At 43.3% G+C, this 17,731-nt stretch overlaps 1 protein-coding gene and 1 pseudogene across 1 annotated transcript in view; both read left to right on the forward strand.

The window, feature by feature from the left end:
* Nucleotides 1-72: 72 nt before the first annotated feature.
* Nucleotides 73-17,731, forward strand: part of PEX3 (peroxisomal biogenesis factor 3) — a 37,437-nt gene continuing 19,778 nt past the window's right edge. Inside the window, exons 1-2 of the mRNA XM_058307580.1 lie at nucleotides 73-306; nucleotides 13,864-13,995. Of these exons, the coding sequence (XP_058163563.1) occupies nucleotides 234-306; nucleotides 13,864-13,995 (205 nt within the window). The 5' untranslated portion in view covers nucleotides 73-233. The remainder of the gene's footprint in view (nucleotides 307-13,863; nucleotides 13,996-17,731) is intronic.
* LOC139440073 (protein FAM91A1-like) lies at nucleotides 2,517-7,180 on the forward strand (annotated as a pseudogene).

Raw genomic sequence — 17,731 nt, forward strand, 5'->3', positions numbered from 1 at the left:
GGGAGCGGGCACGCGGGACGCGGCTTCCGGCCCGACCGGTTCCGGCGGGGGAGGTGGGAGGCGGGGCGGGAGGCGAGCCTGAGGCGGAGGCGCCGCTGCCCGCCCGGCCCACCCGCGCGCCGCGCTGATCGCCCGCGGGAGCCGGGCCGGGTGTCGGAGCGCTCCTCAGGGCCGGGCCGCGGCGAGAGCCGGCCTCCTGCTGACCCTCCCGGCCCCGCACCCCAGGCCCGAAGATGCTGCGGTCCATGTGGAATTTTCTGAAACGTCACAAAAAGAAATGCCTCTTCCTCGGCACGGTGCTCGGAGGTGGGTGTCCGCGCGTCGTCGGGGCGCTGGGAGGAAGGGCGGGGAGAGGACGTTTTCCCCCGAGAGGGGGTCTGGAGAAGGGGCTCTTCCGCCCTCTGCCCTCCCGCTGCCTCTGGCCTGGCCTGGCCGGCCTTCCTCGCCCGCCGGGCAGTGTGTGGCTCGAGGTCCGTGCTCTCCCCTGTTCTGCTCGCTGGCTCTGCTGGGAACTTCTCGCTGGTATTTGGCACTCCCGGCGCTTTGAGCGGCTTTCATCCGCAGGAGTGTCGTAGTCTATAGTAGAGTCACCTACAGCCTGCACTTTGGGTGTGGTTAAAGTTAGTCTGAATTTTTTAAAACAGCACTAGGAAGGCCAGGAGGTATCTACTAGACAAGGAAAAGAAAATCAGCGTTTGAGCTCACTTTTTGCCGTTTCAGAATGCAACTGTGCAATAAAATTCTTAAGGGATCTTGTGCAAGTGTCCTTAGGTTCTTCAGGGTTGGGCTAAATGCCCTTTCACCCGGCATAACTGACACAGGTGGAGAGGAGATTGAGAAACACATAAAATGATCTTGAAACCCATTTTCCTAACACAGCAGTCGTGCCATAATATGGAGGGATTTGAAGGATAGAATAAAAAACCTTCTATAAAATAAATGTAATGGGGGAAAAAAGCCTTGTAAATTATACAAGAAAGAAAACAAGAGATATTAGGCTAAAAAAGAGAAAAGTTTCAGAACATGAGTATTTGAAAAAGAAACTCTTCTTACTAACTGCATGTTCTGGTTTAAAAATACTTAAAAATCAAGAACAGCAGTTTCCCAAAGATTTGGTTGCTTCTTTCTTACTGATAGATTATATTCTATTGCCCCCAAATAATTTGTAATCAGTAATGCCCTTAACATCAGTAATTCAGATTTGGTGACTCTTATTTATGAAACAGACTTGTTGATGAGGCAAGGATAGTCTTTCTCATGTCCTTAGATGTGGACAGCTGGACAATTAACATGTGTAAATTGTTTTATCCTTCTTTAAGAAATGCTTTATCGAGATGTATTTAAATCTAGCTAAGACTACTGCGTCTGTTTTATTTGTTAAAACTAAAGCTATGGATGATGAAAGAAATATAAATATAGCAATTTTGCCGCTACTGATGAAAAGAAAATTATCTCTTTTAGCAGTCTTGTAAGAAAAAGCATACCCTTTCAAGCTTATGGGACAGTATAATGGTAGATAAGAAATAATCACAGGTGATTCACAAGAGTATATTTAAGAGAAAGAGATTTAAAAAACAAAACTACTGAACACTTTGAACTATATGTATAGCTAACGATTAGGAGGAATGGGTGAAAGTGTTCAGAGGGGCAGAAAAGAGAAAATAATATTAATGTTTTATAATAAAAAGAAAGTCAATTTGAAAAAAAGAAAAAGAGATGTGGTAGTTTGGAAATGTGATTTGGAGCTCTGGTCTTAAACTTAAGCCATTCCTGTGGGTATGTACCTGTGTAAATAGGACTTTATGATGAGGTTACTTCAGGTAAACTGTGGCCCAGAATGTGCCTCAATCCTATTACCAAAGGCTCATTCATTGGGTAGGTGACAGAGGGAGCTGAACATCAGCGGAACCTGGAAAAGAAGGGAGAGATCAAGAGAGATGGCATGTGCGAAAGCATTGCCTTGATGACACCTTGGTTTGGACTTCTCCCAGCCTCAAAAACCATGAGCCAAGAAACCCCATTTAAACTAGTCCATTGCATGGTATTAGATTGAGCAAGGAGGATCATACTTCTGCTCCAGGAAAGGTCCTGTAGCATGTTAAATTTCCATCAGTCCAATTTAGGAAATATTCATCAAGTGTCTGTAGTGTTGAAGGTAATAAAATGGAGGCACAAGATTACAGAAATATTTAGTAGTAATGGCTGTCATTTATTTGGACACCCACTATACGGTAATTTCAGAGCCAAGCTCCTTCTAGACAATAGGATGGTTATTGTGATCCCTATTCAAATATGAGGAAACTAAAGCTCTAAGCAGTTAAGAAACTTGGCCAGCATCAGGGATGGTAAAGGGGAAGCTGGAATCCAAACTCGGGAGATTAGACCCCAAAGCACATTCTTCCTGCACTCTACCACCGTATCTTCATTGGTTTTATAGTCTGGTAAGAAGAAAAAACAAGTAACTAATCAAAATATAAACCCACAAGAAAACTGCAAAAAATGCTATGAAGGTCATAATGACAGAGAGCATATGCAATTGTAAGAAATCGGTCAGAGAGGCACCCCTGCTCCCATTTCTGCTCCTTCTGTGCCTCGTAGCTAGGGCCACGCCAAGCTGTCAGGAGCTGGTCATGGGCAACCCCGGCCTTCCGCAGCTTGGGGCTCGGGGCCTCCTCGGACCCCTTGTCAGGCTGAGGGCAGACATACTGGAGGCCTTGCTTCAGGTGCAGCCACTGGCCCAGCCCAGGCCCCTGGCATCATAAACAGACATAGAGTTCCACATCCGGCACAGCTACCCCTTGAGCAAGTTGCTGGCCAGCATGAGGCCTACTTGGAACTTCACAGAAAATGAAAAGCAGTTTGTCCTATACAGTGTCACAGCCAATTATACAGAATTATACAGAAATAACTTACACATGTCAAGAAAGATGAATGCAGGTACCACGAGAAGCTCCTGGAATATCGTTAAGGTCATCTCATGCTGCACCTTTACCATTTGTAGACTACTATAGTTAAAGACCTACAGATAACACCATTTTCATATTACACTGGATTGCAATGAGAAAAGTTATGATTCATTGCCCAGTTTTACTGCTGCTGACCATCTAAGACTTGTTGCCATAGGAAGAAGCCAGTACATTGATCTTATGAATTAGTGCACATCATCAAAAAAATTCAGACAGAAGATAGCCCATGATCTTTTACTAACAGAGCCGGTGGAAATCACCATACAGGCACGGTGGGTAGTGCAGGTTGGCTATATTACAGACGATGACCTGAAAATATGCACTGTCTGAGAAATGTGCTGTTGACAAGATCATCCATTCAGGTCCTCAACTCTCTGTATCACTAGAGTACAATGTAGTACATAATTTTATATAACAAAGGATTTATCTGGATATATCAGTATCTAATAACACTTGTACAGTTTTCTCCTCTTGAAGGTTTTGTAATGAATCGAGTGCAAGGTGGTTATTTTGAAACTCTCTAAAAGATCGTTTTCAATAAATGAGCACAGAAATGTTGCAGAGTGTGGGAATGTCCTCAAGATACTCTTACCCCTGGTTAAGAATGTATATATGAATTTTGGTGATCTAAGACTCTTCTGAAGCTGACATTATATTAGGATTCACTTTACGGGAAGTTTTGGATCACAGAGTGGTTCAACAATGGCAGCGGAGGAATACTGATATGGGATGTTATTGACAGGATATATATGGTTGACAGGGAGTTATACAGGGCATATGCCCAGGGTATATGGTAATGTCTATATATACTCATAGTGGAAACAATTAAAAACAACAGCTGGGGGGGTACTGGGCTCCTGGCCGGGGGGTCACTGTTGTGGGCCCTGGGAGAGCAGCGGCAATCCTCCAGGTGCAACGGCAAGAACCAGGAAGGAAGGAGGGCCCAACAGTGGGCTCTTGATACTAATGGCTACACTTTTGAGCCTATGCACCTGCAATAAGAACAAGGCCTAGAGTAGCATTGTGCCTGGGGGTTTCCTCCTGACAGCCTTCATGTTACTCAAATGTGGCCATTCTCACAGCCAAACTCAGCGTGTAGATGTGATGCATTCCCCCCAGCGTGGGACACGACACCCGGGGATGAGCCTCCCTGGCACCGAGGGATCACTACCACATACCAGCTGAAGAAGCAACTAGAAAATGACCTTGAATTAAAGATTCAATGCGGAACAGCAGAATATACCTGTCTACATATAATAACATGACTTCGGGAAGCGGTTTGACCTAATGTAAGGGGGAAATGGAAAGGAGAAATGAGATTATAAGGCTGTGAGTCTCTAAAAAAGAGTCTGGAGGTTGTCAGAAGGAATAGCCCTATGTACAACTGAACAGAGTCTAAGAGACAGATAAGGTAGATACAACCCCAGGTATTGGTTCTTTTGAGGGATAAAGAGACCCACGGGTTCTATGGTCATGGCAGAAGGGGTTCACTGCCATGACAGATGGCCCTTCTTTGGAGTTGGTGTTTCTGCGTGATGGAAATGGACTCAGAGGGGATCTCTTTTCACAAGACTTGCATGCTACTTTATTGGAATTGTAGTTGGTGCTGAGTTTAAGATATATGTAGGGGATTTGAATCTCTGGACTGATAATATGACACCCAGGCCCAGAGCCTCAACAGACTTCAGCTCCTACACTTTGACTTATTGGACTTACTCCACTCAGCTAACATGGAGTTGAAGAAGGTCAACCACCACAACATGGAGCCTAGAGTGTCTACAACTAGAAGCGGGAAGAGTGCATCCAGTACCCATGTGGAATCTAAGCCCTCACTTGACATAGGTGTGCAATGGACACAACCAATCCAATGTCCACAGAGGAAATGTGAAATGGGTGTGGGAACGGTAGCCATGGGGGCTGCTGGGTGTGGGGAACGGGAGGAAGAGATGAGATGTGGAGGCGTTTTCGGGACGTGGAGTTGTCCTGGATAGTGCTTCACGGACAATTACGGGACACTGTAGATCCCCCCAGGGCCCACTGGATGGAACGTGAGAGAGTCTGGGCTATGATGTGGACCATTGACTATGGGGTGCAGTGATGCTCAGAGATGAACTTACCAGGTTCAATGGATGTATCACGATGATGGGAGAGAGTGTTGCTGTGGGGGGAGTGGGGGGCGGGGGCGGTGGGGTTGAATGGGACCTCATATATTTTTTTTAATGTAATTAAAAAATAATAATAAATAAATATTAAAAAAAAAAAAAAGAATGCTGTTTCAGTGTTGTGCTGATTGGGCTCTGCCCATAAGAAGGGACAAATAATAAATTTGAGTCAACTACATTAATCATGGAGGAATTTTCCATCTGTAAACAGATTAACAGATACTTTAGATCCATGAAAGATGCTCCTATCATCTTTTGTGAATGGTGGTGAAAGTGGGAGCCCTGTACAAGAAGCTTCGTTAGCTACAGATATGATACAAATAGTCCAGAAGATCCAGCTGACACAGCCAGTGTAAGCAGTTTGAATCTGTCTACAGGATATACAAAGCTTATAGCATTCCTATTTAACTCAACTCTTACTGCCTTTTTAATCTTTCACTTGAAAAGTCATGCAGTCACAATGTTTAAAGTTGGCATGCTGTTAGATGAGTCTCTGGACAGCTTTCTTGTTGAACTAGAAAAGGTTCAGAGCATTGGTGAAGGAGAATCACATTATCTTGATCATACACTTACTCTGAGAAACACAATACTGTTTCTGCGTCATAATAAAGATCTAGCTGCATAAACTGCACAGCCCAAACAGCTCAATTATGGTTTTCCTCTGGACCTTTCATGCAGTGATAAGCCTTCTTGGTTTAGACCCTGCAACTTGCAGCAGAATTCTAAACAAAAATTACACACTGCTTGTTTTCATGGCTCCTCTCACCAATGAAATTTGGCCCATCAGCAGCTGTACCCCTCAGGATATTGGACCAGCTGTCCCAGAAGTCAGTTTTCTGTCTGGTTTAAAGTGTATGTTTATCGGGAAACAGACTTGGCCCAGTGGTTAGGGCATCTGTCTACCACATGGGAGGTCCACGGTTCAAACCCTGGACCTCCTGGACCTGTGTGGAGCTGGCCCATGCGCAGTGCTGATGCACGCACAGAGCGCCGTGCCACACAGGGGTATTCCTGAGTAGGGGAGCCCCACGCGCAAGGAGTGCGCCCCATAAGGAGAGCCGCCCAGCGCAAAAGAAAGTGCAGCCTGCCCAGGAGTGGCACCGCACACACAGAGAGCTGACACAACAAGATGACTGACGCAACAAAAAGAGACATAGCTTCCTGTACCACTAACAACAACAGAAGCGGACTAAGAAGACGCAGCAAATAGACACAGAGAACAGACAACTGGGGTGGGGGGGAGGGGAAAGAAATAAATAAATAAGTAAATCTTTAAAAATTTTTAAAAAATAAAATAAAATAAACCCTACGTTTAACATATCACTGGGCAAGAGCCAGCATCTCTTTTGCTGTCCAAAGGTACAGGATTTCAAAAACTGCCTGATACATTCCAGGGTTATGATTAATTACTAATTATTAATTAATTACTAATGATTAATTACTAATTACATCTTGGGGTCAAGATCCTGGGGTCATCCCTATTTCAGATGTGCTCACAATGTTGAAAGATGCTTAACAAGTCCTGAAGTTTTAGTTCAGGGACAAGGTTTGGGTGGGATGGAAGAAACTGTCCAAATACTGTTTGAATTGATGAAACTGAAACTACAGGAGAGTTTACTCATGTCAATATGGGTCTTCATGAAGCATTGCAAATATTAAGGAACAAAGTAGAATTGCAGCATTTCTGTGGATATGTTACCATGTTGGATGCTTCTGAAAACTCAGTGATGCCTCTGATGAGAGGGGACCTGATTTAGCTTCTGGCTCAGATGTAAATGGGAGCAGAGTCATTTGAAATGGTCGTTGAAGAAGCAACCGTGGGTTCAACAACAAAACAAAACTGTTGCCACGATAGAAGGACATTGGCTTCCTCCTGAACTGTGCTTTGGACTTGCACTGTTTAGTTCTGAATTAAACCAGAAAGCTTATAGAAAAATGGCTACACATGGCCTTTGCAGAAAAGAGAGCCTTCAAAGCCCCTTACATTCCAGTAGAAAACTCTCATTGCTAGTCTCTAACTTTGTTCACTCATTCTAGGAAGGTGCTTCAACTTTGGACATTTACACAGAGGCCAGTTTTTCCAGTTTGCTTTCACAATCTCATTTAAGCTGATATGGGAGTTGCACTTCCTGCAAAGAACTTAATATTTAAAGATGGCATCTTACCAGAATGGAGTGGACAGTCACCTTCCTCACCTCTTGTTGCTAGTTCATTTGCAATAATTCCATTATATCATTTGTTGCGAACACGTTCTGCCTTTTTTCTCCCTTAGCGTTAGCTTTATAGTGCCAGCCTCTAAAAAGCATCCTGCTGCTGCAGTGCAAAACATATTTAAATGATGTTAAAAGTTTTGGAAGCATATTAATGTTTTCTAAAGTTTTGCTCATTATTTCACATCCTAATGCAACAGAGCTTTTTAACAGCCAGCGCTGTATTTTTTACCTTGAGACCACCTGCATTTCTTTTATATAACTGAGGATGTTCTTTATGGGCTTTATGATGACTGTTATGTTTATACGTAGTCAGTATGAATATTGCAACTAATATTATATGTTAGTTTACCAAACATAACGCTTGTTTAATTTTATATATTGTTACCTACACTTTAGTGAATCGTGGGAAGAGATGGAACTCTTCTTCTGAAAAGGCTTCTTGATACGGAAAGTAGCCCAACTGTAAAACAATAAACACCCAGTGCTGAGAGATATGATGGGGCACTAAGTATCCTGTGGATGTCTGTAAATTATGTATTCAGTTGACCATTGTTGAAGGTGTGTAAGTCAGTATAGTCGTGTAACTTTACCATGATTTATAAGGTCTTAACTCAGATATAACGATTTCACTGACATCTCATAAGAAGCTTTGGAAAACATTCTATTTTGAAACAACATTTATATGTGTAGACTTAGGTTGTCACTTAGTTTGGGCTTTGTATTTTCAGAGTCTTTATGAAAAAACAGAGTTTTAGTTCCACTCTAGTATCTGGCTGCTGCACCTTTTCACCCTGATTTTATTTTTTGTTTAGTAGCTCTCACAATGAACTGTTTGAAATTGAATTTGATGTTTTCAAACCAAGGATTGTGATTTTAGGTTAGAGTTACTTATTAGAAGCATTAAAGTTGTATCTTCTGGTCAGAATATTATGGTAATAAGCCTCCTTTGAAGACATATTCTTAAGCATTCTGGATCTTAAATTTATATGAAATAGATTTGGAGGGAAATGATGAAGAAAACTTGAATAATTTCAAAGTGTTTTTTGTCATTGACTGGAATCACTTTTTAGATTTTCCAAATTACTTTCCTTAATAAGTTTGTGCAGTGATAGCTCAGTTAACTTCTTTAGAGGGTAATCAATTATTAGTTTAAAACTGTAATCCAACTAATTAGTCAAAAAAACATATATTGAAAACACTAAAAGCGTTAGAAAATTTGGGAATGTTATAATCTAAACATTTTTGCTGATACATTTTTGTTATTTATAGAACTATTTGTGTGTTTAACATACTTCTATAGATATGTTTCTCTCTTAAAACTACTGATATAACCATGCATTCAATACCAGGCCCTATCTACAGAATTGAGTATTTTGGACCAGGTTACCTGTGATACAGTTAGTGCTGTGTTTGGAGTAAATGCAATAACATTTAGTTTTCTACTTTGTCCTATATGAGATAAAAAACCAAGTATATGTTATAAATGTTTTTATGTAAAAGGAACAATATATACTAATATTAAAATAGTTTCAATGGCCGTGAATCATTCATTTTTTCTCCCAGTAATTGATATTATACATTCCTAGTGCTATTATTTATGTGTATAACTTTTACAGTCTTTCAACTGAAAGTTGTAAAGTACTTCATTTCGTCAAGACTCTCTAACGTCATTTAATTTGCTTTGAGTTAGTTGTAGTTATTTATTCATATATTTATCTAAGGTTACTGGAATGACAAGTAAACTAATAAAGAATTGTATATTTGTGGTTGTTAACAGTGAACCCAAGTTGCTGGTGAATTTAAAGCTTAAAATATGAGAGTAATTTGCTGCTATATTTCCTTTGAGAGACATTGGAGGAAAAAATAGAACCTAATAACGATCATGAATTTTAGGGAAAGTACTAAAAAAACTTGGTAAACTCGGGTTTCTTCAGTGAATGAGGAAAGAGCAATCATCTGATTCAAGGCTGAAGACCACTCAAACTCTTAAGGAGAGAGAATCTGCGTTTTTAGAGCTGTTAGCAAAGTGTGAAGTGCCACTGCCCGTGCTTGGGTTTATGAATTTGGCTTTCATTTGTACATTAACTCATGTAAAGATGCATCTCTTACATCTTACATGTAAATTCAACAAAAAGGTAAATTTAAAATACAGACTTTGTTATTTGCCAAAGAAGATTCATTATAGAATTTTTATCCAAAAAGAAAGAAAGGGAGGGAAGGAGGGAAGAAATGAGAAGGGACTTCAGAGCAGGGCCCATTTTGTCTGGCCTGAAAGGTGGGTGATCTGTCAACAAGCTTGCTCTAAGAAGTCTGGCCATTCCGTGGTGGAAGGAACCCAGGAACCTTACATCGCAGCTTTTGAGTTGCAGCCCTCCTTGTTCTATTTCCTTACATTTTGGGTGAATAACTGCTTTAAACCAATTTTTACAGTTTGACCAGTTTATAAAAAGACTGGAGCTGTGGTTTGCAAACTTTTGGTCTAAGTACTCCTTTAGAATCTTGAAAAATTAAGGACCTCAAAGGGCTTTTTTTATTAGATGTGAGTTATTTCTATTACTATATTAGAAATTGAAATCAGGAAATTTTAAATATTAATTCACTATAAAACAATTATAAGCCTATTACATATTAACATAAATAACATTTTTATGAAAATAACTGTATTTTCCCAAAAAATTAATGAGAAGAATGGCATTGTTTTACAGTTTTATAGATATCTTTAATATCTGGCTTAATGGAAGAAAGCTGAACTCTCATATCAATCTGTCGCAGTACTGCACATCATGTAGCATCTAGAATACCCCTGCTTACACTCCTGAGAAAATGAGGATAAAAAACAGCAGGTACCATTTTAGTGCTATTACAAAACTAGTTTCAGCCTTGCAGATCCCTTGAAAATGTCCCCAGGCCACACTTTGAGAACCAGTGCACTGGAGTCAGGGATGCAGAACAGAAAGTGATCCAAGCAGTATCTATTGGCTTGATGTCCAGAAGCTCAGGATGTGGGCTCATGACATATGTCTTTCTTCCCTCTCCTTTCTGGCCTCATCAGATGTTCCATTTACCTGTTCGTTCATTCTCTCATTCAGCAAGCAGTTGACTGCGAGCAAGTGCCTCGGACCTGGGAATCCAAGGGAATAAGAAAGAGCCCTGACCTTAAGGAACTCATGGTAGAGTCTGGAGAGCACACTTCAAAACAAACTAGTACAGTAATGTTACTGTGCTGCAGAAATAGAGCAGGATGCTGTGGGAGCAGAGAGCGAGCAGGACAGAGATGCCTGGCAGTCTTTGTTGGCAAAGCACTTCCACTTGAGCTGAGCCATAAAGCGAGCCAGGGAGAAGGGGACCCAGCAGGAAAAGGCAGAACCATGTTCAGAGGCTCAGAGACCTGTTGTTTTTCATGACCCAGCTCTTTCAGTATGGCTCAGCAAAAGGTGCAAATGTGGAGTAACAAAAGACGACTTTGGAGACGTCAGATTGTTCAGGACTGTCCTGAATGTGCCATTCTGCAGAATTTGGATCTTCTCCTGTGCATCACCCCTTCTTAGACATTAATATGGATAAAAATCACTTAAGCACAATAGAAACACAATCATATCACAAGTTCCAATTCTTTGGGTCTGGAGTACTGTTCAAGAACTCCTTCATCCATCCAGCAAATATTTATTGAGCTCTTGTATACCATCCGAGGATTTATGCCTTTGTGATGCAGCATCATGTAAGACAGGGCATTTGGGGATGTTCTTATGGAACTTCTGTAAAGCCTATGTTTTTAAAAAGTACTCCAACTAATTCTGATGTGAGGGGCAGGATCCAGGCATTTCGGTGATGAGGTGTTGAAGGCTCTGCACACGGCAATGAGGACATCAGATTCGTGCTTTAGAAAAGCCTTTGTGCATGGAAGGTGGAGTAGAGGGTGAGTTCAGAGGTGAAAGCGGGGTTAGGAAGCTGCAGGCCTGCTCTCGAGCATCGCGGTTCAGGATCCGAGTGAAGGCATTGGCAGAGGAGATGGAGAGAAGTGGCAGGATTCAGAAAGTCTTTCTGAGGTACAGAATCTTTTCAAACTATTTAGTAAAAGTTGTCATTAATCTTAAATAAAGTCATAGCTACAGAAGAAATTTTAACCCCAGCCTTTCATTTTACCGTGAAGAAATTTAGACCCAGATTGAGAAAGAGCTGTGCCCAGAGTCACCTGACCAGTTGGCGCCAGTCGTCCACTCCCGGTTCCCGAGTCCAAGTCCAGGGCCCCTCAGGGCATGGGCAGTCCTGCTTGCCTGGGTCCAGCCCGAGTCCTCTGCCTCATTTTCCAGAATGACCCATCTGACAAACCCAGGAGTGGAGGCTTGGAGAAGGAGAGGCTGAGTGAATTAGATCAGGGGAGGAGCTCACTTCAGCAGTAAGTCAGGGAGTGTGGGGTTGTGGGATTTTAGCCTTGTTCAGTTTTCTTTTCAGCTTTGAGAATACACTGCATTTAACAAGTAACAATATTTCCTAAAAAAAAAAAATTATTCAGACACCTTAGAAAATCAAATGAAAGTGGTATACCTTCTCCCTATTAAAAGGTGCACGCCAGTCAGATTTACACATAATTGAGAACACTTCTTCGCTATGCAGAGGGCTCCGTTTTGGTGTTTCGTTTTACAGTATAGTTTGAATCTGGCACCTTCGACCAGTCGTCCATCCTGACACTGCAGTATAGTTTGAGAAGTAATTATTTGGCACGTAGCTTTCAGTAACCTGTTGTGCAGAGTAAGATGCAAGCAGTTGATTCAGAACTCGCTGTTAAGTAGGAGGAGTTGTCTGTCAGATGGTGTCTGGGGAAACCTGAGTCAGTTTCTTCATCCTGCTGGGGCTGTCATGATGTGTAGTGTCGCTGTATTGAGGAAGGACTACAGGAAAGGGAGCCAGGAACTTTTGTTTTTTAAACATGATTATAATATTTATTTGCATTAAACCTAAAAGCAGCAGTCATACTTTATTTATGGCTAAATGTTTGTAGCACATATACTTTCACTGAACTATTATTTTTAAAAGTATATCCCATCTTATCAGCTCATCTGTAACATCCTTCTTGGTGAGTAATTTAGGATATGTGTTCCTAGCGGGGCGTGCCTTCCTCACCCACCCCAACCCGGTTAATTAGGTCCCGCCCAAGCCTTGGCTTCTTTTTGGTAGATATTGGGAGCCACATGTAGTTGGAGGTAGGTGAAGGCCAGCTACTGCCTGACAACCTTGCCACCAGGTTATGCGTAAGTTGCCTTCCTCAGACCATCTGTTGGTGAGCAGAGGTGGACAGTAATACACCTGTGCTGGAAGCTCCTCAGAGCACAGGGCCCATCTGGTGCCCAACACAACCGTGCACAGAAGACTGAGCTGAAACTAATGCGAGAATATTCTGGGGCAGGCTTCAGCTCCCATCTATGACTCATTTAACTGAGACTCCTCTGAATTAACAAGTGAGGCTAAGTGGGTGAAGGGCTTGCTAGATGCTTACATTTTCCTGTTCATGGGTATTTTTTAAATGTTTTCGTTATTCCAATATCCTGGGCACCACTGATTTTATCTCTGAGAATCCATTTCTGACATTCATAATCTAGTTGGCAAAATGCTTGGGCTGATTGGGAGATAGTTGGTTGCGCTGCATAAGCCTGGAGTGACTTGATCAGATGCAAACCGAGCGCCCTGGAGTGTTAACGCTCCCAGCCTGGCAACTGCAGGCCCCAGAGTTGGGACGCCATTCGCCCTGTCTGCGCTGACATTTCAGGATAAATTACAGAGCACGAGACAGGATAACCACCTGTTCTGTAATCCTGTACTCTTAGAATTTAGGAATTTCTGTTCCCTCTACTTCCTTTCCATCCAAGTTACTAGTTTTTAGGTGCCTTCAGGTTCATTCTCTCTGCTTTTCTCAGATGGAGATTTCTCTAACACATGGATGGACAAATCAATGTCTATTTGACTACCTACCATCCTTTCATTCTATTTTTAAAAAGTATTATATTTTTTAAGTATTATATGCTCATTGAAGGAGATATGGAAATTATAAAGAAGCAAATATAGGAAAAATATCACCTATTATGCTACCATTCAGTGATGATCATTATTAGGAATTAAAATCCATCTGTTTTTCTATGTACCTTTTTACAATAAAAATGTAGCCTGGAGTATCTCCTTTTATCGTCTAGCCTGTGCCTTGTAGGTGATGAGTCACTCACAGCCCTTGCCCATGCCTTCCCCAGCAGCCCCCTGTGGCAGGCTAGCAGGCTCTCCGCTCCCTGGGAAAGGCCCTGCCCAGCATTCAGCCTTATTTACACCGCATTGCTTCGGCTTTGGCTACAATGTTCATCTTTTTCTTTCTCTTTAAGCCAGTCTTACACAGTTGCTTAACTCAGGGTTTTAAGTCATGATTTTTTTAGCTTTTCACTAACATAAGACTTATAATTGGATAAATGGGTTGAATACTGCTTGAAATTTTTAATACTCTTAAATAACTGGATGAATATACTTGCTTATTTATTGCAGGAGTATACATCCTGGGGAAATATGGACAGAAGAAAATCCGAGAAATTCAAGAAAGGGAGGCTGCAGAGTACATTGCCCAAGCGCGCCGACAGTACCACTTCGAAAGCAACCAGAGGACCTGCAACATGACAGGTGAGGCGGGAGGGGCTGGCGCGCAGAGAGGGAGGCTGGGGTCAGCCGGGAGAGTGAGCAAAGAAAGAGTGGCATGTGGCCGGCTTTCCATTCCAAAAGACATCATTTTATTATGAAGTGTAGTAGTAAGCATAAATCATTAGAAATATGCATGAATTCATTTTCGTGATTCTTGCAGCAAATACTGTGGCATCTGGCCTGGGGAAACAGAAGGTACATCAAAAAAAGCAACCCCCCTGACCTTGGAGTTAATTTCTAGTGAGAGGAAAACGTGATAAACATGGGCAGTCACTTTGGGCAGCGGAGGCTGCCATCTGGAAGTGCAGCTGAGGGGTGAGGGGGCAGCTGCTCCTCACAGCAGGGTCCCCAGCAGACCCAGACCCTCAGAAGAGGTGCCTTGAGGGAGCCAAGAAGCCTGTGGCTGGGCTCGGAGAACAAGCAAGGGGTGCCGGGAGCGGGCTGCAGAGGTGGGCCTGGCCCCATCCACTCAGAGGTCGTAGCAGCAAGTTAGAATGCACTCTCGGTGGCTGGCTGTGGGCCTCCAGCCCTAGCGCGTAGCATGCACTCAGGCACTGCTCGTGGATGGTAATGGTCCAACCTCCAGCGCTAAAGCTTACTGAGAGAAAGCCTACCCGTAATTTGAAGACAAAGTATTTTATTACAATTGGCATAATTCTTTGAAGAATCAGTGCTCAAATCCGTGTCTTACCTGTTTTTTGTTTCCATTGTTTAAGTATAATCCTTTATCTAATATTTCTTTTAAGGACAATTTAGAAAGAATTTATAAAAGTCCATTTTAAAAAGTTGAAAGGACTTTATTAGTCCATTTACCTCATTTTACAAATAGGCTGAGGGAAGCGGATGTGGCTCAAGTGATTGAGCTCCCACCTACCACATGGGAGGTTAGGATTCGGTTCCCAGTGCCTCCTAAAGAAGACAGAGAGCTAGCGCAATGGGCGGGCGTAGCAAGCTGATGCCACAAGAGACACAAAAAGAAAAGCACAGTGAGAGACACAACAAAGCAGAGACACAAAAAGAAAAGCACAGTGAGAGACACAACAGCAGGGAGCAGAGGTGGCGTAAGCAGTTAGGTGCCTCCCTCCCACACCGGAGGTCCCGGGTTCTGTTTCTGGTGCCTCCTAAAGAAACAAGGAAGATGAACAGGCACAGCAAATGCAAACAAAAAGGGAGTGGGGACAGATAGATAAATCTTTTAAAAAAAAAAAAAAAGGCCGATACCAGGATGGTTGAACGATACTTCGAAGGTTACAGCTGGAGTGAGACTCTTAGCGTGTGAAGTACCAACACTGGAAGAATGCCATCCTTCTGTGAAGCCTGTTGTGACCCAACTGCCAACTGGGCGGGCCGCACCAGCGAAGCCCCGGAGCTAGAGCGCAGGCCACAGGCAGGCAGGTCAGCGCCCAGCACACACATCGTCTGTGCAGCAATTTTTTTTTTTTAAGATTTATTTTATTTATTTATCTCCCCTTCCCCCTGCCCCGGTTATCTGTTCTCTATGTCTGTTTGCTGCATCGTCTTCTTTGTCCACCTCTGTTGTTGTCAGCGGCATGTGAATCTGTTTCTTTTTGTTGCGTCATCTTGTGTCAGCTCTCTGTGTGTGCGGCGCCATCCCTGGGCAGGCTGAACTTGCCTTCGCGCTAGGCGGCTCTCCTTACGGGGCGCACTCCCTGCTCCTGGAGCTCCCGTACATGGGGGACACCCCTGCATGGCATGGCACTCCTTCCATGCATCAGCACTGCGCATGGGCCAGCGCCACACGGGTCAAGGAGGCTCAGGGTTTGAATGGCAGACCTCCCATGTGGTAGACGGATGCCCTAACCACCGGGCCAAGTCCGCTTCCCCATCTGTGCATCTATAAAACAATCTAAAAACCCACTTAACAGAGGTTTTATGAGAATGTGATGAGATGAGGCAGGTAAAGCACTTGGCACATAATCAGTACTCCTCAATCACTTTAAACAACTACCTGATTACTTAAACAGCTCTTCAACATTCATGTAGTACTACTGTCAAGGACACCTTAAATATTTAGAGAATGGGAAAGATCCAAATTTTCAAAAATGGGTAAAGGTAGATCCTGGGGCAAAAATACATCCAGTTTCATGTAGATCCTGTGTCAGTTTGGGTCCTCTGGGAAACAGATGCTAAAATTAGGTGCACACGAGATGTGTTAGAAGAAGCCCCCGTGAAAAATGTAGAGTTGGGAGCAGGATAGGAAGGACAGCCTTTTTGAGCACAGCACAGGTCCCATGCCTTTGAGGGAGGCAGGAGGGCAGGGAGAAGGTCTCAGGCTTCGAGGAGTGAGGCAGGCCAGTGCGGAGGCCTCAGACCAGGTGGAGGGACCCACAGCGAGGGACCACGCCAGAGCCCACGAGCACAGTCGCCAGCCCACAGCCAGGGGACACATTGGCGTCCCCCAAGCGCAGCACTGGCTGTGAGCAGTGTATTCACAGCCGTTGGCCCACATTGGAGCAGCTCGGGCTGTCATCTCACTGCCCCAACAGAACATTTCCATGACCCATCAACCTTCCAGGAGTAAAGAGCTGGTTATAGGAAATAAATAAGGAATGTGGTGATCACCAGGAGCCAAAGTACAGGCCCACTGAAACACCTTCCAATAGTCTCCTGGTCTGCGCTGATAATGGGATTACAAACAGTATGATTGAATTTCCATCCTTTTGGATAAGGTGGTAGTACATGGACTAGAAAAATTAAGTACTTTTAGATAAATTTAACTAGTCCTCTTAACCCAAGAAATTGTTTCCAACTTAAAAGATATTTTGTAATGGAATGGTCTGGGCCCTGCCCTTGCCTTATCTTCTTAGTGATTTTACTAAAGATTTAGGAAGGATGCTTATTTAGTTCACAGATGCCATAGTGCCTGGATGCATAGCTGAGGCCACAGAGGAGGGTTCAGGAAGCAAAACTAGCTTAGTCTCATTGAAGTGGTAGGCTGGGGTAAACAATTTATAATGCCTGAAAAGTCACTTGCACAGATACAGAAGCAAGCCTGGAGGCAGAAAATATGAGAAAGAATTGGGTATTGCAGCTCTTTGTGAACAAGTGTGTGATAGGACTGCTAGAAATACTAATTCAGCCCAGGCCCCAGCAAGCAGTAATGCAGCGGCTGCCCTCACTGGGCATTTCCCGTGGAAGCCTGGGTTGACTCGTGCAGAGACCGAGGTGCTTGCTCAGGGCCACACACTGGCCCCACATTCGCAGTTGGCTAGAGCTGCTGCGGTCCCCAAGGCCTGTAGACCCAGAGGTGTATCTCTTCTGTGCTAACACTGATGACAGCGACGGGCAGACAGAAGTGGAAATGATACGAGCCCTCTCCAGTCATGTTGCTATACCTAGTAAGCTCTGAGCTGGTTCCTTACTAGCTCAGGCCTCCGTCTTCGGAAAGGAGTGTTCTGGTTCCTGATTTTTCCTGGTATGGCAACAAAGTGCATTTAGGCTGCCTGTATATTGCAGGTACACCAGAGGCCACACAGCCTTGTTGCATGGGCTCTGAGCTAATTCTTTAAATATCAGGCTAAATAGCTTAGGGGTTAAACAAGGAGATGTGCTGAAGCTACAGAGGGCAGCATTGAAGTAAATATCTACAGTGGGTTAAAACCTGTGCTTTCTACACAGAAAAATAACAGGGATTTTGTAATCTGTCCTGCCTAGTTCAGAGGTGGAATTCATAACACTTCAGTCTTCCCTTTTAGAA

This window comes from Dasypus novemcinctus, chromosome 11 (genome assembly GCF_030445035.2).
Source record: "Dasypus novemcinctus isolate mDasNov1 chromosome 11, mDasNov1.1.hap2, whole genome shotgun sequence".
Taxonomy (NCBI): Eukaryota; Metazoa; Chordata; class Mammalia; order Cingulata; family Dasypodidae; genus Dasypus; species Dasypus novemcinctus.